At 38.2% G+C, this 25,278-nt stretch overlaps 1 protein-coding gene across 4 annotated transcripts in view; it reads left to right on the top strand.

Moving 5' to 3' along the window:
• Positions 1-813: 813 nt before the first annotated feature.
• Positions 814-25,278, top strand: part of mast3b (microtubule associated serine/threonine kinase 3b) — a 97,691-nt gene continuing 73,226 nt past the window's right edge. For all 4 annotated transcript variants that reach the window (XM_062028090.1, XM_062028088.1, XM_062028089.1 and 1 more), the window contains exons 1-2: positions 814-1,155; positions 13,733-13,822. In XM_062028090.1, coding sequence (XP_061884074.1) covers positions 1,109-1,155; positions 13,733-13,822 — 137 coding nt within the window. In that variant the 5' untranslated portion in view covers positions 814-1,108. The remainder of the gene's footprint in view (positions 1,156-13,732; positions 13,823-25,278) is intronic.

Genomic DNA, 25,278 nt, shown 5'->3' with positions numbered 1-25,278 from the left:
AATAAACAGACTGTACCTGAAAATATCGATTCTCGACTACAAAACTATCATTATTATTAGAGATGCCGATAAATGCTTTAAAATGTAATATCGGAAATTATCGGTATCGTTTTTTTAAATTATCGGTATCGTTTTTTATTTTTTTTATTTTTTATTAAATCAACATAAAAAACACAAATTACACTTACAATTAGTACACTAACCCAAAAAAACTCCCTCCTTCATGTATACTCATTCACACTCATTCACACAAAAGGGTTGTTTCTTTCTGTTATTAATATTATTTTTCCTACATTATATATCAATATATATCAATACAGTCTGCAAGGGATACAGTCCGTAAGCACACATGATTGTGCGTGCTGCTGGTCCACTAATAGTACTAACCTTTAACAGTTAATTTTACTCAATTCATTAATTACTAGTTTCTATGTAACTGTCTTTACATTGTTTTACTTTCTTTTTTATTCAAGAAAATGTTTTTAATTTATTTATTTTATTTTATTTATCTTCACCATACCTGGTTGTCCAAATTAGGCATAATAATGTGTTAATTCCACAACTGTATATATCGGTATCGGTTGATATTGGTATTGGTAATTAAGGGTTTGGTCAATATCGGAATATCTGATATCGGCAAAAAGCCATTATTGGACATCCCTAATTATTATCAATATCTGGATCGATCCGCCCACCTCTGGTTCCCCCCTGCTGACTGACACCCACCGCCCAAATTGAATTATTGTCAGCCAATAGGCTGTCTCCCTCCTCCCCTCCTCGCCCTCTCCCCTCCCAGCAGTCACATGGCGGCTTCGGCTAACAATGACTCGTCCCTCGCTGTCGGCTCGCAGCCAGTCTCTCTCCGCTGCGCTTTCCAAACCACAAAAGACACGACTCTCCCCTCATTTCCCCTGTACCTTTTTCAACTCTTTACAGCGCTGTGAATCTTTTCTGCGAGGAACTTCCGCTGTCGCAGTCGTTCTTATTTGAAGTCCCCGGGAGCAAGAAGCGATGAGTGTTTGGAACTTGAAGCCGGGGCAGAGAGCGAGTCGTGCGGCGTCGTGCTGAGAGGGGAGCCGCCTCTTGTGGTGGTGTGTCCGGCGAGAACATGAAGTCCAGACGGGATAAACTGAAGATCCCCTCTTTGACGCTAGAGTAAGTCCAGCCTTTTCTCTCCTAACAATGCGTAGAAATCGTGTTATTATTCTGTTTGGGGAAAGAGTCACACCATTTACAAATATGGGAACTGCTGGAATGTCCCAAGTTTTTTTTAATGCTTTTATTTTGTAGGAAGCCCTAAATCAGTTATATTAACTACACGTTTAAAGTTAAAATTATTTCAGCCATTTTTGCTGTTATGGTTAAAGATAATTTCGAACATGCAAAATAATTGACATAGCGGCATGGGCATGTTTGCACTTGCACAACTCAACATGTCCGAAAAGTAATAGGAAGAAGCATAATTTATTTAATCTGAAAAAAAAAAAAAAAAAAGGAACAGGATTTCTCATCATATAAGGGGGTCGGTCCTATTATAATTATTTTGTACATTTAAAACGCTACCTTATGGTCTACATCAGACCTGGGCAAATTAGGGCCCGGGGGCCACATGCGGCCCGTTAAGTTTTTCAATCTGGCCCGCCGGACATTCCCAAATAATTTTTTTAGATCTTTAAGATGGAAAGTGTAGCTGCCATTATGATGTGCAGTGATGTTTTCTAATGACCGAAAGTCTTGAACTATACAAAGTAGAGATGCATTTATCGGCGCTAAAATCGACGATAAATGCTTTAAAATGTAAAACCGAAAATTATCGGTATCGTTTTTTTTATCTGTATCGTTTATTAATTTTTTTATTACATCAACATAAAAAACACAATATACACTTACAATTAGTGCACCAACCCAAAAAACCTCCCTCCCCCATTCACACTCATTCACACAAAAGGGTTGTTTCTTTCTGTTATTAATATTCTGGTTCCTACATTATATATCAATATATATCAATACAGTCTGCAAGGGATACAGTCCGTAAGCACACATGATTGTGCTTGCTGCTGGTAAACTAATAGTACTAACCTTTAACAGTTAATTTTACTCATTTTCATTAATTACTAGTTTCTATGTAACTGAAGAACTCAAGAAAATGTTTTTAATTTATTTATCTTATTTTATTTTATAATTTGTTGTAAAAAGGACCTTATCTTCACCATACCTGGTTGTCCAAATTAGGCATAAAAATGTGTTAATTCCACGACTGAATATATCGGTATCGGTTGATATCGGTATCGGCAATTAAGAGTTGGACAATATCGGAATATTGGATATCGGCAAAAAAGCCATTATCGGACATCCCTAATACAAAATATTTTAATGGTTGGGATCTGCGCTTATGGCTGATATACCAGTTACTATGGTAATCTAATTAGTTACTATGGTCATCTAATTAGTTACTATGGTAATCTACGTCACAGCAGCTCAGACGAGGCACCAAGCAGTGTGGGTGGGAAGCGTTTCCACGGACGCAGAAGGAGATTTTCACAACAAAGTTCTAAAGCTTAGTGATATATCAGATGTATCAGATTCCAGGTGGGTTTATTTTGTACCCTTCGCATTCATATTTCACTGTTTGTTGCATTTTTGTTGCGTTTCACTTGATTGTAAAATATGCCGATCGAAAGGGGGTGTGACATTCATATTTTGTCAATATTCAGTGTTTTATCGTTCATAGAAAAATGTCAAATTCCATTATGTTTTTTAAGGCGGTCTGTCATAACGTTTTTAGCATTCCAATCAGACATTATTGTGAGGTTTGGTATTAGTGTTCCTGAAAATAGATATACCGGGCCCCAGACACAGTTTTTTCTCTAAATGTGGCCCCCGAGTCAAAATAATTGCCCAGGCCTGGTCTACATCCAGGGTTCTTAACCTTTTTGACCTCGGGGCCCCATTTTTCCACTACAAAGGGGCTTGGGGGGCGGGGCCCACTCAAATATTAACACTGAATTAAATCTTACCCTTCATTTTAATCATTTTCAAAATGATATCCAACCTACTTACAGTTTAACAGGATACACCTTGTCAAATAATATTAAATCATGTGTTGATCACTTGAATGTATTATCAATGCTTAGGTCAGGCTGATTACAAAAATAAATACTGATCACAAATACTGCAAAAGAAAGGACTCATGAAAACTGAAAAATACATTTACATGCCATTACGCGGCGCTAAAATAAATTCTAACTGAATTAATAATCATAAATAACATATGCTTATTAATTAAAATGTCAATAAAATGTCAGTGCAAATGAAAATACAGCCTCACCACTTTATTCATAATTTTTGCACTTAAGAAACTTCTCTCTGATTTTAGCTCCAGAGGTCTGTTTGTTTGATACTGTCATTACTGCCACAAGTGGTGGAAAAGGGTTTTACAAGAGAGTACCCGCGTCCATATGGCCCACAGCTAAGAAACAGATCTTTGTTTGGCGGCCCAATGGTTAAGAAACAACGGTCTACTTAACATGTAAAGGTGTCTCTTTGGTCAAAATGTTGCATAGATTATGTTTTACAGACCATCTTCAAGCTACTTTCTGACCTTCTCCTCAGGATGCGCCGTTTTGTGGGCGATCTTATTTATGTGGCTCCACTTCGACAGCGTCTACTCCCCGCCATCTTTGTCGTAGTTTTTACCGCCTCCATAGCGAAGCTACTGACTGTTTTTGAATTCGATCTATAGCCTACTTTGTTTTAGAAATGGCAACAGCGGTGGATGCATGTGCAAATACGAGCCCGTCTGCCCCACAACGAGATGATTGGTGCAAAACCCTTCAGGTAAAACTTCACCATATATGGATAATCCGCTGACGTTTCCAATGGGAAAAACGTCACTAATGGGGAAAATTTCAAACGGATCGGCAAGATTATCTTATAAATATCTCCGTAATGCGACCATGGTTCGATTTAACATTTTTAGGACTTATGCAGATTCCTAACACTCAACAGCAGGTACTTATGGGTAAGAAAAACTGGTTATGCATAATAGAGGATCTTTTAACATTATTACATTACATTATCATAGTAAATACAGTAGTCACAATTTACTGTATAATTACAACAAATAACTGTAAAATTTATGACGTCCTTATATTTCCACAGTAAGACACTGGAATCAGTCTAAATCAGTCACATGTAAATCCAGACTGATTTGTCTCTGAAGGTGTTCCGTAGACTACATTGCACAACTGAGAGAGTATAGTAATCAACCGTAAAATCACAATAAATTGCTGTAAAGATATTTTACTGTTAATGTTATGCAATTATTAGCCAGTAATTTGCTGTGAATCCCAATTCCCCCCCTTGTCTGTTTTTGAGCTTCCATTACTAATAGTTTCTTTGGTGCGGCGTGGCTCGGTTGGTAGAGTGGCCGTGCCAGCGACCCGTGTTTGATCCCCGCTACCGACGTCCTCGTCACTGCCGTTGTGTCTTTGGGCAAGACACTTTACCCAACGGCTCCTAGTGCCACCCACACTGGCTTACTGTAAATGTAACTTAGATATAGGGTTTCACTATGTAAAGCGCTTCACTTCACTTAATTTCCCGTGATTAACCATTATTTTCCTAGCGTGAATGAAAAGGTTGCAAATGTTTGATAGCTTGCCCAGTGATGTAAACGATTATACATGATTTTCTTGTTTACTTTGATTTCTACGATACTGCTGCTTAATGAACCCACCTAATATCATTCACTTGTATATGTTTTACGACTTTAACCTACATTTTCACACACTTGGTGAGAATGTAGCCACCATATGTTTAGTACTTCCCATTGTCCCGCTCTTTCATTTAGCATTATTTTCTCACTTTTCCCACACATATACTCACAAGGTTTTTTTTAATCATCATACACACATATATTTTTATATTTTAAAGGGCCAGTGGTTTTTGCACACACCCACACATCAATTGTATTAAGCATGGTGGGAAGTGATGGGTATGGCGGGGTACCTACTACCCACTAGATGCTGATCCATAAGACGTAGGAGCGTAGGAATCAATCTAGGAGGATGATCTTAGTCACTGTTTATTTTTATTGTCTTTTTTAGGCACTCAGCTGGTGCACCCGCACAGATACAAAGGTGTGAGGGAGGGGCTGCCTTATAACAGTATGCATATGTTTGAGTTTGTACCTTTTTAGTAAGGCTTTGGAGAAGACTGGATCATGCTGCATATGCACACTTTCGGGAAAACTTTTCTCACATAACATAACTTGCCGTTAATGTTCTGGATTATAGTGTCTGCATTTTGCTGCTGTTAATGCTGTGAATGTTTTTGTCATACCGACGGAATATCACCAGTGTATGGAAGTAGAGTTGTCTCACAGCAACTTATATATATATATATATATCAATATGATATTAATACATATATTAATAAATATACAAATACAAATTTGATATACAAATAAAAAAATAATTTGTATGAATAAACGCGTATTTGTAAATATTTTTTTGAGATTTAAAAATATAAACAAATACAATGTATAAATATAAAAATGTGACATACAAATAAATAAATCAAGAATTTGTGTAAATAAACGTGTATTTGTAAATATATTTTTGAGATTTGAAAATATATAAATAAAATGTATAAATATAAAAATGTGACATACAAATAAATAAATAATTTGTGTAAATAAATGTGTATTAGTAAATAGATTTTTGAGATTTGAATATAAATATGCTTGATTTTGTAGTTGTATTTGTATTGAATTTGCATATGTGGATCGCTTTTTTGCTTTTGTGTCGATGAGACATTCCTACCACAAACCAGATGCACAAATAAATGTGACCTACACACTGCAGCCAGAGCGGTCTGGGTCACAGACATGGCACACTAGGGAGGGTCATATTACGTCATGACCTTTGGGATGGTTTGACACACATTGCACTGATAAGAGATCAGTATCTACATCGGGACAAGGTCATTAAACGGCATTGATACAATAAAATAAGCAGTTAGCACGGTCTTTCAGATTAACTGGATGAATTAGCATTAGCTAATACAACGCTAACTTTAGCCAGCTCAGGCTGGTAGGAATGTCTCATCGACATAAAAGCAAAAAAGCGATCCACATATGCAAATTCAATACAAATACAAAATCAAGCATATTTATATTCAAATCTCAAAAATATATTTACAAATACACATTTATTTATATAAATTTTTGATTTATTTGTATGTCACATTTTTATATTTATAATTTTTTTTGTATATATTTACAAATCTCAAAAATATATTTACAAATACGCGTTTATTCATACAAATTATTTATTTATTCGTAAATCACATTTGTATTTTTATTTGTATATTTATTAATATATGCATATGTATTAATATCATATTGATGTATATAAGTTGATGTGAGACAATTCTACTTCCATACCAGTGAGTCAGTGCAGAGTGAAGACGTGCTGATGAAACTGAAATGACACGTTATTCGTCACTAAATCACTTTTTCAAGGGCTTTGTTTGAGGGATCTCGAGGAGAAACTGTTTAGACGCAACATGGCATAATGAGCTGTGTAATTATAACCCAGTCTACAGAGCGAGGAGTGTTTGTGCAGGGCCTAACATCCTCTCTGCATTACTATGACAACGTGTTCATTAGTGTTTTGGTAGCTGGTTTGGAAGCCGCCGCAGCTCTGAGACAATAGGCGCACTGTGGAGCTGCAGCTCACATCTGAACAGGCAAATCGTTAAGAAACCGGCGCGGGGGTCAGCATCAGGGTGAGGCACGCCTTTGGGTGGCTGAGCCGGCATATTTGGAGGCAAAAATGATGCGCTGAGATGAGAATGTCGGCTGCTGCACAACACGTGACACCAGTATGTTGTCATGCTGTATGTTTGCACCATCCAGTGTTGTGTTGTGCTTACTTAGCACATGTTGGACAATGACATTTCCTGCCTGGTGTGTGTTGACATCCAGTTGCTAACTTCCTCTAAAAATCAGCTACAGTCCCCCTACCTCATTCTTTTACATGACTGTTTATGTATGCATGCTTACTACTCTACTGAACCGCTGCACTCAAAAGGGCAGACATTTTGCAAAACATGCACTCCTGCACCACACGGTAGCGCTGTTATTAACCCTCAAAGTTTGTACCTGCATATGAAATTTCTTTACAAAACCTCCACGTCAACTTTTTGAGTTTAGCCAAATCAGCATGCAATTTGGTACACACCTTTAGGGGACTGACCAGAACATGTCTGTAAACTCTGAGCAAGATTGGTTGAAAAACATGGCCACCATGAAGCAAAACATCCTTGCAGGGCCGCGGGTAGGACTTAGCAACTAATTGCAATTGTTTGATGACCATTTGTATTGTACTACATGTCTCCCAAAGCATTCTGACTATCACCCATAGGGGGTGCCACAACATTTAAAAAAAATTATGTCAGTACTCTTGAAGCAAATATATAGTTGAATTTTAACCCCTTATTTGCATAGACAACCTGCAGTGTTTCCCACAGCACTGCAATCTATTTGTGGTGGTGGGTTGAGAGGGGGGGGGGGGGGGGGGTTCCATATGACATCATTACCTAATTTGCATAATTGGCCATTGCATATGTTCATGATTTTTTTTTTTTAAAGGCAAAGAAAAAACATACATTTATTTTAGGCCTGGGCGATTGAGCCAAAATATAAAATCTCAGATTTTGTCACCAAAAATTTTATTTAAGATTTTTTTGGGATTTTTTTCCCCTTACTTTTTAAAGAAACCAATGAATACAAATGACAGACATAATTCAAAACATGTTTTTGTTCAATTTAATAAAAAACTGGTAGTTTGAAATGACACTGCATATGCTGTATCTTGCTCTTAGCAAAATTCCAATTTGTATAATGTTCTTTTTAGACCAAATATAAATAATAATTTTCAAAGAACTAAATTAAGAGCTTCCTCTGGCAGGCAACACTTCTTTTGTCTTGAACAAACGACATTTATTAACAAAAATGTAGCATTGCACATTGCTTGCAAATAGATAATCTCCAACATTAAGATGTATAATGTGCAAATTTAAAACTCCTCTCTTGAATAAAATACTTCTGTAAATAAAAATGTAGTATTGTACACTGTTTGCAAATAAATAATCAAGTAAACATTGAGAGGACTATTGGTTTAGTAAGTGGCTCAACGCAGGCTTTTTCATTGTTTGTGCATCACATCTTGGCGGTGTGCAGAGCGACTGAGTCCACTACACTTAACTGCTTTTTAGCGGGTGTTTCTTTGTTGTTACGGTCTTGTTTGCCTCGTAAAGAGTCACGTTTCCCTCCTCGGCTGGAGGCTTGTTTCAGATATAGGAATACGTTTGTTGGGCTGCTGCCTTTTTTAAACAACCTTTGCAACGTGCAGTCATTTGTTCCACGCCTGTTGCTGCAAAACCAAACTACTGTCAACACTTTTCTTTTCTTTGGATCTAACATTGAGCTCTTGTTAGTGTTAGCATTAACCATGTTTTGCTACATGTGTGAATTTCTGCTAATGAAGTAAGGAGGTTGGAAGCTATAGAAGCTCCTGTGGGCAAAAAGTATGTCGCAGCAATAGGCGGGAACATTTTGATTTTGATTTTTTAAATAATCTGCAACAAAAACTTAATTTTATCAATATATCATCCAGGCCTATGTTATTTAAAGAAAGCTTTGTGTTATATGGGACGATAACGGCTTGCATCCAAAATACCTGATAGAAGGGCTCTGATGCAAGCAGTCCTGCAGCGCATTTGCAAAGCTTGACAGCCAGTTAACATCTAAATGTCCTGCAAAAAACACACAAGGTGGGTATTTTCCTGTGTTTTAATGAAGTAATTAATAAAATGTAAACATGGTAGGCTATAGGCTACTAGCAGCTACACAACAGCTACGCACACAATAGCACAAAAAAGTAAATATACGTAATACGTGTCCCAAATTGAACAATATTGCAGTCTAAAGCGCAACATTTGTCAATGTAAACAAGTATCAAATAACTATTGTTGCATATTACTTACAGATTACGTCTCCGAGACAGAAATGTATTAGAAAGTATCTAGTAACAAATGTGTCCGCATCATTCAACTTACAGCATCATGAGCTTAAAGGCCTACTGAAATGAATTTTTTTTATTTAAACGGGGATAGCAGATCTATTCTATGTGTCATACTTGATCATTTCGCGATATTGCCATATTTTTGCTGAAAGGATTTAGTATAGAACAACGACGATAAAGATTGCAACTTTTGGTATCTGATAAAAAAAAGGCTTGCACCTACCGGAAGTAGCGTGACGTAGTCAGTTGAACATATATGCAAAGTTCCCTATTGTTTACAATGATGGCCGCATGAAGTGAGAGAGATTCGGACCGAGAAAGCGACAATTTCCCCATTAATTTGAGCGAGGATGAAAGATTTGTGGATGAGTAAAGTGCAAGTGAAGGACTAGTGGGGAGTTGAAGCTATTCAGATAGGGAAGATGCTGTGAGACCCGAGGGTGACCTGATATTCAGCTGGGAATGACTACAACAGTAAATAAACACAAGACATATATATACTCTATTAGCCACAACACAACCAGGCTTATATTTAATATGCCACAAATTAATCCTGCATAAAAACACCTGCGTGTTTGTTATGCTAGCTCCTAGCTCCTCTGCTAGCTCCTAGCTCCATAGAACACGCCAATACAATTCAAACACCTGATCAACACACACAATCACTCAGCCCAAAAGACAGTTTACCTAACCCAAGGTTCATAAAGCTTATATATTTTTAAAAAGTTACGTACGTGACGCGCACATACGGTCAAGTTATCGAATGTTTAGCAGCCAAGGCTGCATACTCACGGTACCTGATATTCAGCTGGGAATGACTACAACAGTAAATAAACACAAGACATATATATACTCTATTAGCCACAACACAACCAGGCTTATATTTAATATGCCACAAATTAATCCTGCATAATAACACCTGCGTGTTTGTTATGCTAGCTCCTAGCTCCTCTGCTAGCTCCTAGCTCCATAGAACACGCCAATACAATTCAAACACCTGATCAACACACACAATCACTCAGCCCAAAAGACCGTTCACCTAACCCAAGGTTCATAAAGCTTATATATTTTTAAAAAGTTACGTACGTGACGCGCACGTACGGTACGGTACGTGTTATGCTAGCTCCTAGCTCCTCTGCTAGCTCCTAGCTCCATAGAACACGCCAATACAATTCAAACACATGATCAACACACACAATCACTCAGCCCAAAAGACCGTTCACCTAACCCAAGGTTCATAAAGCTTATATATTTAAAAAAAGTTACGTACATACGCAAAAAAAAGCCAAAGCTGCATACTCACAGTAGCACGTCTGCGTCTTTGTCATCCAAATCAAAGTAATCCTGGTAAGAGTCTGTGTTGTCCCAGTTCTCTACAGGCGTCTGTGTATCCAAATCAAAAGTCCTCCTGGTTAGAGTCTCTGTTATCCGAGTTCTTCCATCTTGACTGCATCTTTCGGGAATGTAAACAAAGAAGCGCCGGCTGTGTACTGTTGTGGCTGACTACGTTCGAAAAATACGTCCATTTCGCACCGACAACTTTCTTCTTTGCTTGCTTGGCTTCCTTCTCCATAATGCAATGAACATGATTGAAACAGATTCACGAACACAGATGTCCAGAATACTGTGGAATTATGAAATGAAAACAGAGCTTTTTCATATCGGCTTCAATGTGGAAGGCATACCCGTGTTCGCCGGGCTACGTCACGCGCATACGTCATCCGCAGAGGCGTTTCGAACCGGAAGTTTAGCGGCAAATTTAAAATGTCACTTTATAAGTTAACCCGGCCGTATTGGCATGTGTTATAATGTTAAGATTTCATCATTGATATATAAACTATCAGACTGCGTGGTCGGTAGTAGTGGGTTTCAGTAGGCCTTTAACTTTATGAATTATTGTGGCCACTCGATGTCACTAAAAACACTTGCCACTCCACTTCAACTGAAAGACAACATTAGTCCATTACAGACTGTTGATATTGAATAGGTTAGTGTTTTTCACATCAACCATTATTCCCTGTTTGAGTAACTTATCTCTTTTTTTGAATATTCCACACTACAAAATAATAAAAGTATGTATAATTTGTGCTGTTATTCGTGCGGCCAATACTCAAGGCTCCAATATCTGTATTGAGTTGGAAGTGAAAAAGTTGTATCGGGACTGACCTTGTTATTAGTATCAACAGTTCAGTTTTTCCCATTACATAATGCCATTTTGCTTATTTTTTAAAAGTTTTGCTGTGTTTGTGTATTTTTTTCCTAGAATGTGCCATGGCCTCTTAGGAAATAACCAGCGGCCCGCAAATAGTCAGTTTCGTGCATGTCGTGATGTCTTCTCCCGCAGTGAATACTTAGCCTTTAGGGACCGCTTGTTTTCGATAATTGAGTTAACACATGATACAAGAAGCACTTCCTGTCTTCCACTTTTAATGCATACCCCATGGGAATTTGGTACGCCTCTGCACTGAACTGAAGGCTCTGTATTTATACATTTACCGTTACACTGCCGGTATCTAGAGGGGTATGAAAACTCGTCATACTCTATATAGTGACACAATCTCTAAGTTGGCAACACTGATCCCTCCAACTATGTCTTTTTATTAGGGATGTAACAATATAAAAATGTCACGTATGATATTGACACGGTGCAATACGATATTATTGTGGAGTTGTCCAAAAAAAGAAGACTTGGTAAAAATGTCATAGTGTATGAAATAAAGTGGCGGGAACATTTAGGAAAAACACATTTACTGTAATTGAACACAAACATAATGCTTACATGCTGTTCTAATCTTATCTATTACTACAAATATATATTTCTAAATGCAAATAATAGTGCTGGAACATCTACTGTTACATGCAAACGTTAAAAAAACAACAACTTTAAGTTGACTGTCTTTAAAACAACAATGTAAACACCCAGTGTAAAACAATAATATTCAACTTTTACTTTCTGATAAGCAATGTCCTCTGCATTGGACATTTATTTTTATAAGTTTGGAAAATGCGGTTTCTCTGAAAAGTGTAATGTGTAGCTCCACTGGCTTCAAATATCTTTTCTGGGTGATGTTTTTTTTGTTAGTGCTACCATTGCTTTAAGGTCCCACTTGCCCAGAAAAACATATATTAAAAAAATTCAATTCCCACTGCCATCGTCCTGTAAACAAAAATAGATGAACACTGTTGCATTATATTTTCTATTTTCTATTTTATGTTTTTTAATTTTTTAAATCTCATTGTTGTGTGCTGTTATCTTGTATTGGAGCCTGTCAAAGATGAACATCTGTTTTGTAACAGACAATAACGGTTTATTTATATATGTATTACCTTTACTTTCTGATAAGCACTGTCCTCTGCAGTGCTTATAATTTTTTTATATCAGTTTGGAAAATGTTGGTTTTGCTGAAAGGTTTACTGACAATTTCACTTTTGACAATGTAAATACCTAAAAAAATTGTTTAGCTCCATTGACCTCAAATATCTTTTCCATGTCATGGTTTATTAAGTAGCTTCTCACATTTCCCACTTTTCTTTGCAGTACGCAGAGTTAATTACCTACGCCAAAGAGGTTATGTTGTCGCCAGGGTTTGTAGAGTTACAGTATGGAAGGATTTTGATGAAATGTTAAGGAAATGTCAGTAAAAAAACAATTCCACGTATCTACTACGAACACACTTCTCCCGCATGCTTTCTCCTTTTCTCACTGTAACGCTGTGCCACGCCCCCACTTGGTGCGCAAAGGATTATGGGAGATGCAGTTTATTTTCAGACCAGCCAATGCAAAAGCGACAGGAAAAACAATTACACTCCCCAAGTTTTTATTTGACACCGTCACGCGTCACGGCATTATTGTGAGGGTTTTAAAACGGCAATACTGTGGTATCCCCATCTTCTACCAACCAAGTCACGTCCGTTGTGTCCTTGGGCAAGACACTTCACCCTTGCTCCTGATGGGTGCTGGTTAGCGCCTTGCATGGCAGCTCTCGCCATCAGTGTGTGAATGTGTGTGTGAATGGGTGAATGTGGAAATACTGTCAAAGCGCTTTGAGTACATTGAAGGTAGAAAAGCGCTATACAAGTATAACCCGTTTATTTATCATTTTATTTATTTATCTACAATACCGTTACTTCACTACGTTTTATTGGTTTATTTTTATGGGAAACACTGACCTTAGTTTATTTAGTTGTCCAATATAGTGCAGGTTTTTACAGCACTGAGGTTAGACGAGATAAACCGCAGCCTACAGAACACCAGGAATGAGAGGCAGGGGAAGCTTACCGCATATAGACATTAAACATGGCGACACACAGCTTTGCGCTGGGTAATTGTGGACTTTCTGTTTATGCCCCAATCATCAGGTGTCCTAAAAGCTAATGCGGAAATGTGTTAAGGTCCTATGAGACCAAGGTTGAACTTTTGTCTGCTCTGTTCTATGCCAGACAGTATGTACAGTATCACGCACACATTTTCAAAGTGATCTACGCAGGCGTGCACAGCCAGTCTTTAAGAAACAACGTTCCAACTGACAGGCTGAAGTCCCGTGGTTTCTCACAAGTTCTGCGATTCACTGATGGTAGATAGCAGCCTTTGAAGCTCTCCGTCAGAGTACTAATCAATGAAACCATGTCTTGCCTTTCAGTTTATCGCCCACTTGTCAGAGCCCCACCCTCCTGAGCCCGTGCAGCCCCTGCAGCCCTTGCAGTCCATTGCAAACCCTTCACCCCTGGAGGTAAGATTACCAAAAGTCGCACACCGCTGTGAGCGCGAACTATACGATTCATGACACGTAAGGAGGCCTTGTCTAAAAGTGTCTTACCTCTCAGTCACTTCTCAAAAGGTTATTTCCGTAACGACCTCTGCTAAAAGAAGAGGGTTGTCAACCAGCAAGTTGTTTGGCCATTCTATTGAATCAATGCCATTTGTTAGTTGTAACTCTCTCTTTTTTCAACTCTAAATCAGATAATACCCATTTGAATTATTTAAAATATGTACAGTTTTGGCCGATAGCAGTCAACTTATTTTTTTTTATTTTTATTTTTTTTTAGCAAACCTATTACTGTTACTGAAAGTAACAGGAGTGAGTTTTTCGCATAGAAATACCAAATACATGTGAAATACAGTAGTCACTTATAGCATGTTGAGTTGACACTAGAAATGTCCGATAATGGCTTTTTTGCCGATATCCGCTATTCCGATATTGTCCAACTCTTAATTACCGATTCTGATATCAACCGATACCGATATATACAGTCGTGCGATTAACACATTATTATGCCTAATTTTGTTGTGATGCCCTGCTGGATGCATTAAACAATGTAACAAGGTTTTCCAAAATAAATCAACTTAAGTTATGGAAAAAAATGCCAACATGGCACTGCCGTATTTGTTATTGAAGTCACAAAGTGCAGCGGGGGGTGTATATTGTAGCGTCCCGGAAGAATTAGTGCTGCAATTTTTTCAGAGTGTTGTATTGTTTATGTATTTATTGACTATTTATTGTGGGCCATGTGTAGGCTTTGTGAACCAAGACAACCTGCTGCTCAAAATGAATTGCCCCTTGAGGGATTAATAAATGATAAATGATAAATGGGTTATACTTGTATAACGCTTTTCTACCGTCAAGGTACTCAAAGCGCTTTGACAGTATTTCCACATTCACCCATTCACACACACATTCATACACTGATGGCGGGAGCTGCCATGCAAGGCGCTAACCAGCACTCATCAGGAGCAAGGATGAAGTGTCTTGCCCAAGGACACAACGGACGTGACTAGGTTGGTAGAAGGTGGGGATTGAACCCCAGTAACCAGTACGTAAATAATAGACTATCTACGGTATATCTATTCATACAATACATCACTTAAATTTGTTTTCATGATAAAAAAAAAATGTTTTTATGAAGAAAAAAAAGATAGGAAAAACTTATTTTGACGGTGTGACGATCGTCTACATGTAGGGGAAACCCTGATATATACATTTATGGAGTATTTAAAGGATTTTATGTAATGGTGAAGTAAAATTTTAGGAAGCATGAAAGTAGTTCAAGTAGTTAAAATCATTATTTTAAATTATATTTATTAAATATGAAGTCATGTGAATGTGCTTATAAATTTTCTTATGAAAAAAATATTTTATAGTTAATTTTATCGTGCATTATATTTCCTGGGCATGCAAATGTGTCAGATACGGTGGAAGAACCACCTAAAATTGCACGTAAAAAACTAACATACAACAATCAATGAACAATCAATCAATCCCAGCAAGTGGGATTGATTTCTAATGTATTAAAATCCAAATGACATTCCAATTACTTAATAGACATTTTAGGACAATAAAAGTAAGGTTGTCTTTGTATTTTAAGATGCTTCTGTTAAACCCGTAAAGCCCCATCAGTTATTAGTTTTGTCTAACTCTATGTGGGTTGCTTGGCAACGGTGGCGGGTGCTCCGGAGGAAGGCAACACTGCAAACAGAGCCGTTTGCATCAAGCATGTTTCTGGGTAGGTGAGCAACGCTTGGCTATCACACAACACACTCGGAGCCATGATGATACATCTTGTTTCCTCCAAAAGCAGTCAGAAGATTTTACAGAACATGATGTCTCTGCACGTCCAATTGCACTTCAGCCTTTTCAGCCATTTTTTGCTACCAAACTGAATCTAAATGTGGGCAAACACTAAGCAGCACACAATCCAGGCAGACTGGTATTGCTAATTTGAAGAAAAACACAATAAACGATGTAACTCTTAAAGGTAGCGTTGCACGATAAATATCGGACGGATAATTATCGAGCCTATATGAAAAAATATGACAATATATATAACATAAATTGTATATCCATCCATCCATCCATCTTCTTCCGCTTATCTGAGGTCGGGTCGCGGGGGCAGCAGCCTAAGCAGGGAAGCCCAGACTTCCCTCTCCCCAGCCATTTCGTCCAGCTCCTCCTGGTGGATCCCGAGGCGTTCCCAGGCCAGCCGGGCGACATAGTCTTCCCAACGTGTCCTGGGTCTTCCCCGTGGCCTCCTACCGGTCGGACGTGCCCGAAACACCTCCCTAGGGAGGTGTTCTGGTGGCATCCTGACCAGATGCCCGAACTACCTCATCTGGCTCCTCTCGATGTAGAGGAGCAGCGGCTTTAGTTTGAGCTTCCCCCAAATGACAGAGCTTCTCACCCTATCTCTAAGGGAGAGCTGCGCCACCCGGCGGAGGAAACTCATTTCGGCTGCTTGTACCCGTGATCTTGTCCTTTCGGTCATAACCCAAAGCTTATGACCATAGGTGAGGATGGGAACGTAGATCGGCCGGTAAATTGAGAGCTTTGCCTTCCGGCTCAGCTCCTTCTTCACCACAACGGATCGATACAGCGTCCCCATTACTGAAAACGCCGCACCGATCCACCTGTCGACCTCACGATCCACTCTTCCCTCACTCGTGAACAAGACTCCGAGGTACTTGAACTCCTCCACTTGGGGCAAGATCTCCTCCCCAACCCAGAGATGGCACTCCACCCTTTTCCGGGCGAGAACCATGGACTCGGACTTGGAGGTGCTGATTCCCATCCCAGTCGCTTCACACTCGGCTGCGAACCGATCCAGTGAGAGCTGAAGATCTTGGCCAGATGAAGCCATCAGGACCACATCATCAGCAAAAAGAAGAGACCTAATCCTGCAGCCACCAAACCAGATACCCTCAACACCCTGACTGCGCCTAGAAATTCTGTCCATAGAAGTTAGAAACAAAATCGGTGACTGTCAATTGTATATAACATTACAAAAAATACCTCAGATTTAAAAAAAAAAAGAAAAAAATGTTCCAATGAAGTGGAATTACCCGTACTGTACTGTACAGTAGGTAGGTTCGTGAAAAAAGTATGTCCCCTAAATTTTTATAACTGTGAGCAAGTTCCGGACAGCCAATTTAAAGTTAAAGTACCAATGATAGTCACACACACACACACACACTAGGTGTGGCGAAATTATTCTATGCATTTGACCCATCAGCCTTGTTCACCCCTTGGGAGGTGAGGGGATCCCGGGAATCATTTTTGGTGATTTAACCCCCAATTCCAACCCTTGATGCCGAGTGCCAAGCAGGGAGGTAATGGGTCCCATTTTTATAGTCTTTGGTATGACTCGGCCGGGGTTTGAACTCACAACCTACCGATCTCAGGGCGGACACTCTAACCAATGGCATAATAGCATCTTTAGTGTTAGCAAAGAACAAGCTTGACACATACAAAAAAAAACAACCAAAAAACCATTAACTTCAGGGAGGGCGTGAAAAAAATGATGTGACAGAAAATAATTGAGAACCACTGTTGTACACAAACATGGCGTCGTTCGTGTGGGACTTTTTCACTCTTCAGAGGAAGACACTTTGGGTGCTATTTGTACCAAATGTTCTGCAAACATTCTCTTAGGAGGGGAAAAAAACATTGAGCTTCAACACATCAAACAAAGATTAAAATGATCAAAATACGGTAAATATTGTACATATTACATATTTTTATGAATGTGTCTGGTACTACATTATATGTAGATTTGGAGTGTGTATATAAAACGTTAATGGAGGCTTTAGAAGTTGTTTTAGATGGCTACAACTGTGACTCCCATGAGCCGCATCTTCCAAGCGTTTTTCTTATCTTTAAAATCCTAAAAAAAAACTGTTTTTGTCTCTCATAATGATTGAAAACGATAAACAAAATTCCAAAAAAAGTGCAGTTCATCTTTGAAAAAATAATTGATATGATAAATAAGTTATCGCTAGTTAAAGGTGTAGCTGGGATCCAAATTACTCATTTTTCAAACCAAAAAATATAAGAGCACCACCCACGGCTTGGATAGGCTCCAGCTCACCGAAACTACCATATAGAGGACAAAGGCCATAGAAATGCAGGATACATATTAAGCAATACCTTTATGACAATAGTAAGTGAATTAAATATATTGCTTGATATTGATGAAAGTTGCCTTGATGCGTCTGCGGTTGAGGTAAATAATGAATCATTTTATGTATGTGTCATACTTGTAGGTTGATATTATTTCACTACAGCCACACATATGGAAAGAGTCAACCTGCAAATGAAAAAGTACCAAATAAAGTCTACTGTGCGTACTTCAATACATTATGATAAGCGTCATCGTGGTTTACAGTTCAGTTCCGCTTCCACTGTCTGTGGCTTCACAACGTTTGGTCTTTGCTGCTTTTCTGCCATGACAGCAGCGAGACAACAACAAGTCTCACATTATTTCCATTCTTGCATTAAAACAATGAAAAGTTGTGAAGATTGCTGTGAGAGCCCTATGGTGAGGGTGTTTTCTATAATCACACAAATGAATAGACATGACTTAAAAAATAAAACAAAATAAAAAAGCCTTTATTATCTACTGTGCAATTGCTGCGTTGACACAAATAAACAATCGACAGGCGTCGTCTTATATTCAGGGTCGTGAGATGTATACCTTCATAGAGCACTCTGTCACACACAGAGGTAAATAATGAAGCAGAGAGAAAGAGCCATTTTCACATATTTTTAACATAAATACAGTGTTACCTCGGAATGCGAGTTTAATGGGTTCTGTTACGCATCTCATTCCTCAAAAAACTTGTACTGTAAAACAGCGGCCATTGAAATAAATATTAAAACATAAAAAATAAAAATACATGGCGAAGTTGGTAGAGTGGCTGTGCCAGCAATCGGAGTGTTGCTGGTTACTGGGGTTCAATTCCCACCTTCTACCTTCCTAGTCACGTCCGTTGTGTCCTTGGGCAAGACACTTCACCCTTTGCCTCTGATGGCTGCTGGTTAGCGCCTTGCATGGCAGCTCCCGCCATCAGTGTGTGAATGTGTGTGTGAATGGGTAAATGTGGAAATACTGTCAAAGCGCTTTGAGTACCTTGAAGGTAGAAAAGCGCTATACAAGTATAACCCATTTTTCATTTATATATGTATGTGTATGTATGTATGTATATACATACATACATACATATACAGTATATACATATATATATATACACATATATATGTATATATATACAGTATATGTGTGTATATGTGTATGTATATATGTGTATATATATATATGTATATGTATATATGTGTATATATATGTATATGTACGTATATATGTATATGTATATATATGTATGTGTGTGTATGTGTATATATATACATATATATATATATATATGTATATATATATATATATATGTATATGTATATATGTATATGTGTATGTATATATATATGTGTATATATGTATATACATATATATATTTACATATATATATTTACACATATGTATATAATATTATGTATGTGTTTGTGTGTGTATATATATATATATGTATATACATATATATTTACATATATTTACACATATGTATATATTATTATGCATGTGTTTGTGTGTGTATATATATATATGTGTATATATGTATATACATATATATATATATATATATACAAACCCGTTTCCATATGAGTTTGGAAATTGTGTATGTGTAAATATAAACGGAATATAATGATTTGCAAATCCTTTTCAACCCATATTCAATTGAATGCACTACAAAGACAAGATATTTGATGTTCAATCTCATAAACTTTTTTTTTTTTTTTCAAATAATAATTAACTTAAAATTTCACGGCTGCAACACATGCCAAAGTAGTTGGGAAAGGGCATGTTCACCGCTGTGTTACATGGCCTTTCCTTTTAACAACACTCAGTAAACGTTTGGGAACTGAGGAGACACATTTTTTAAGCTTCTCAGGTACAATTCTTTCCCATTCTTGCTTGATGTACAGCTTAAGTTGTTCAACAGTCCGGGGGTCTCCGTTGTGGTATTTTAGGCTTCATAATGCGCCACACATTTTCAATGGGAGACAGGTCTGGATTACAGGCAGGCCAGTCTAGTACCCGCACTCTTTTACTATGAAGCCACGTTGATGTAACACGTGGCTTGGCATTGTCTTGCTGAAATAAGCAGGGGCGTCCATGGTAACGTTGCTTGGATGGCAACATATGTTGCTCCAAAACCTGTATGTACCTTTCAGCATTAATGGCGCCTTCACAGATGTGTAAGTTACCCGTGTCTTGGGCACTAATACACCCCCATACCATCACAGATGCTGGCTTTTCAACTTTGCGCCTATAACAATCTGGATGTTTTTTTTCCTCTTTGGTCCGGAGGACACGACGTCCACAGTTTCCAAAAACAATTTGAAATGTGGACTCGTCAGACCACAGACCACTTTTCCACTTTGTATCAGTCCATCTTAGATGAGCTCAGGCCCAGCGAAGCCGACGGCGTTTCTGGGTGTTGTTGATAAACGGTTTTCGCCTTGCATAGGAGAGTTTTAACTTGCACTTACAGATGTAGCGACCAACTGTAGTTACTGACAGTGGGTTTCTGAAGTGTTCATGAGCCCATGTGGTGATATCCTTTACACACTAATGTCGCTTGTTGATGCAGTATAGCCTGAGGGATCGAAGGTCACAGGGTTAGCTGCTTACGTGCAGTGATTTCTCCAGATTCTCTGAACCCTTTGATGATATTACGGACTGTAGATGGTGAAATCCCTAAATTCCTTGCAATAGCTGGTTGAGAAAGAATTTTCTTAAACTGTTCAACAATTTGCTCACGCATTTGTTGACAAAGTGGTGACCCTCGCCCCATCCTTGTTTGTGAATGACTGAGCATTTCATGGAATCTACTTTTATACCCAATCATGACACCCACCTTTTCCCAATGTGCCTGTTCACCTGTGGGATGTTCCAAATAAGTGTTTGATGAGCATTCCTCAACTTTATCAGTATTCATTGCCACCTTTCCCAACTTCTTTGTCACGTGTTGCTGGCATCAAATTCTAAAGTTAATGATTATTTGCAAAAAAATTTTTTTTTATCAGTTTGAACATCAAATATGTTGTCTTTGTAGCATATTCAACTGAATATGGGTTGAAAATGATTTGCAAATCATTGTATTCCATTTATATTTACATCTAACACAATTTCCCAACTCATATGACATTCGCTACGGCAACTAGCGGCGGAGAGGCTCCTAACTCGAATTTATCCTCGCAACCTAACGCATAATAATTAGCTGAGAGACAGACCACTTCCCGAAAAACTCGTAAACAGGGTACGGCTATATTTGTAATTTCTGCATGTTCTTTGATGTAAGTGTGAAATTAACACTTGCATGTGGGTGTTTTGTGGAAAGATTTTTATTTATTTTAGAAACATAATATTATGAATATTAGAATCTAAAATTAACCAGTGTATTGAACACAGCAGATGGCATTTTGTTTTTAAATACAGTTTATAAGTCATATCTGGTAAGAATTTAACCACCCAAGTATATCCTTACTCATTGTATATGTCTTTAAACGTTTTTTTTTCTTCAGAAATGGGTCTTGGAAAAAGTTGGACTGTATATATTATACTGAAGGCATCTTATATTCAGATCAAAAGGGTATCCATTTTTTTACTGACAACAATTCTGCAATATCTTGTAGCGTTTCACAGATTAATTGAAGCTATTTGCCAAAATACTGAGAAGCTATTAACAAAGGATATACATTGGTTAAGTTCTTATCAGTCACTGGTTGTTTGGTTGGGTTTAAACCAGGTTTTATTTTAATTTTGTATCAAATAATAGTAAGTGAAGGAAATAAATTGGAAATGGTATCAACATATTTTCCTCCAAGGGCTGCATAGTAAAAAAATCCCAAAAATTCAGGGACAGTTTTCACATTTTTGGATTTTTGTAAACATGCTCTAACAAACCCATTTTGGTATTCTAAGATGTTGTGTGTATTAAAATAAAAAACACAGCAGCCATTTCAGCTTTATGTTATAGGTCAGCAGTGCCCAACCTTTCAGAGCCCAGAGACAGCCACGTGTTCTGTCAAATCCCTCACGAACCGTAGCTTGTCAAAGTAATCTACTGCTATTATGCTGTTGTCATTTACCGATTTATTAATCACAGAAAAGCACAACATCAAATTAAAAGCACAAATAGAAAACTGACTCATCCTCGGTACAAGCTTCGAGTTTGTGTTCCAGATACAAAATGATAATAGCGTCGTTTGATGTGTGTGGGTGACGGCTGCAACGTGTTTTTACCCACGGGCGGGAACGTCAACAACGTCTTCAATGCCATTATGGAAAGTTCTGGGCCGTTCCTATTTCATTTTGATCCAAAATGACGAAACAATCAACTTCTTCCCGCACACAACGAACACTCAAATGGTTTGGCTTAAAAGCGCGCACCCAACTTTGATCCCGATGTGTCTGTATATTAAAAAACTGATGTGCTTTTCATCTATCCATTGTCTACCGCTTGTCCCTATCGGGGTCGCTGGAGCCTTTAAATTCAATATAATTATTTACTATCAATCAACCCCTAGGTGGTGTCAAATAGGGACATGCTGCCTGATCTGCCATCAATCAGTGTCGGACAATTTTTGTGAAAAAAGTATGACTTCTGATTATTGCCTTTTAATGGCCTCTTGCTGACACTGTATTTATTTTTTAGGCCCAAGGCTGACAAGCAGCTAGCAGTTAATTGTGTATTTCCATACACATTGTGGAGCCACTCCACTAGATTAATAATAACCCCCTCCATTACGGAAAATAAACGCCATTCTTAGCATCTTAAGTACCGAGGTTAAACATGTTACACACTGAGCGCAAGCCAGGAGCAGGTAGGGCTGGGCGACATGGCCTTTTATTAATATCTCAATATTTTTAGGCCATGTCACAATACACGATATATATCTCGATATTTTGCCTTAGCCTTGAAAGAACACTTTATGCATATAATCACACCAGTATGATGATTCTATGTGTCTACATTAAAACATTCATGTTCATACTGCATTATCCATCCATCCATTTTCTACCGCTTATTCCCTTCGGGGTCGCGGGGGGTGCTGGAGCCTATCTCAGCTACAATCGGGCGGAAGGCGGGGTACACCCTGGACAAGTCGCCACCTATATATGCTCTAAACTTACATGTAGAGAGGGAAATTACAACTAAGTCAATTTACCAAAACTGTATTTATTAAACAGTTATTAAGCAGTGGCACAAACATTCATGTCATTTCCAAAACAGAAAGTGCAAGATTGTCAGAGACATATCAAAACAACACTAAACTAAAGTGAACTTTTTGTACAGAATGCCACTACAATAGTTTAAAACAAATAAAGTGCACTTTTGTGCATGATGTCACACAAGATATTTCAATAACTGTCAAATAAAAATTAGCTGCATAATAGGAAATCAAATAGAGTATGTCCTTCACTATGTGGTAGGTTCCTGCGGACGTTATCTCCTTCTGTTGTTGACTATTTTTTTCATACGGTGTTGATGTGGAAATAGTTGCTTCGGCATTTTGTTGGTGTGGCACCGAACGGAGATGTTGACATGCAGAGTTTGAAGCAATCCTTATTCTCTAGCGGGTGACTTTTCAAATGATGCTACATTAGCAGTGGTGATACTTTTTGCAGCAACGCTTTTGCCGCATAATTGTTCAACATCTTCCCGCTTGAAGCCAAACCACCGCCAGACGATGGACCCCGTGCTGTTTTTCTTGGGAATTAATTCTTCCTTCATTTGTAACCAGATTTAAGTCTCTGTGAGAAGGAGAGACTAGAAAGAGTGGGAAACGCCTGTAGTGTAATGCCCGCAGGTAAAAGCAACTGCGTGAGAGCGTATACTCGAATATCACGATATAGCCATTTTCTATATCGCACAGAGACAAACCCGCGATATATCGAGTATATCGATATATCGCCCAGCCCTAGGAGCAGGCATGTGAATAGCTATGCTAACTGCTAAACTAGCTTGAAAAAACACAGAGAAATGTGATCAGTAAAGTTTAAGAAGTGTAAATGGAACCACGTTACAGCAGAGAGTAAGCAGTTATTAACAGGAAAATAACAAGTACATTATTAACAGTCTAGAGCACAGGTGTCAAACGCAAGGCCCGGGGGCCAGATGTGGCTCGCCACTTGTATTTATGTGACCCGCCAAAAGCTGGAAGTTAAATGCGGCAATTAAGTACTTTTTGGCTAAATGTATTTGTTCTTTTTGTGACCTAAAAAAATACTGCATATTAGAGGTGGGAATAATCAATAATTGCATGTTCTCCTCGTGACTACGTGGGTTCCCTCCGGGTACTCCGGCTTCCTCCCACCTCCAAAGACATGCACCTGGGGATAAATTGATTGGCCCTAGTGTGTGAATGTGAGTGTGAATGTTGTCTGTCTATCTGTGTTGGCCCTGTGATGAGGTGGCGACTTGTCCAGGGTGTACCCCGCCTACCGCCCAAATGCAGCTGAAATAGGCTCCATCCATACTTGCCAACCCTCCCGATTTTCCCGGGAGGCTCCCAAATTTCTCTCGATTTCCACCAGGACAACAACTTTAGCGTCCCCTCTCACCTGAAAAGGAGACTAATATATATGTCTCCGTTATCCATAGGTTTATCTATAACCCATAAGGTAGGCACGCACGGAGCTATTTCTCAGTGTGTGTTTATTGCAGCCGGCACGTTAATACACTGACACACAACATCCGGATTCCCATCGTGCATTGCTTCAAAACTACAGCAAGTAGTAATGTCCAAAAACATAACAGAGACGAAGCAGAAGAACGAAGAAAAGACATGGCGACGATGAGTAAGAAGAAGAAGTACGCTTGCAAGTTCCAAAATTATTGGAAAAAATAATTTCAGTTCATCCAGGACAGCTCGAAGGGGAAGGGATATGCTGCCTGCACATTTTGTAGATCAGACTTCTCCATTGAACACGGTGGCCGAACGGATATACTCATTCATGAACGGATTATTTATATATATATAAATTATATATAAAAGAGACAAACTACATTTCTATCCTTTCCAGTATTTTAATAATAATAATAATACCTGGGATTTATATAGCGCTTTTCTAAGTACCCAAAGTCGCTTTACATGTTAAAAATTTTATTGGCATCATAATTATTTTGATTATTGTTTATCTGCTGTTTGTACATGTTGCAGTTTATAAATAAAGGTTTATTTAAAAAAAAAAATAATAATAATATTTTTTTTTTTTTTTTTTTTTTTAAAGCCTCTGCGCATGCGCATAGCATGGATCCAACGAATCGATGACTAAATTAATCGGCAACTATTTT

This window comes from Entelurus aequoreus, linkage group LG19, assembly GCF_033978785.1.
Source record: "Entelurus aequoreus isolate RoL-2023_Sb linkage group LG19, RoL_Eaeq_v1.1, whole genome shotgun sequence".
Taxonomy (NCBI): domain Eukaryota; kingdom Metazoa; phylum Chordata; class Actinopteri; order Syngnathiformes; family Syngnathidae; genus Entelurus; species Entelurus aequoreus.
The sequence above is the reverse complement of the archived record's forward strand: the minus strand, read 5'-3'. Positions and strand labels throughout refer to the sequence as shown.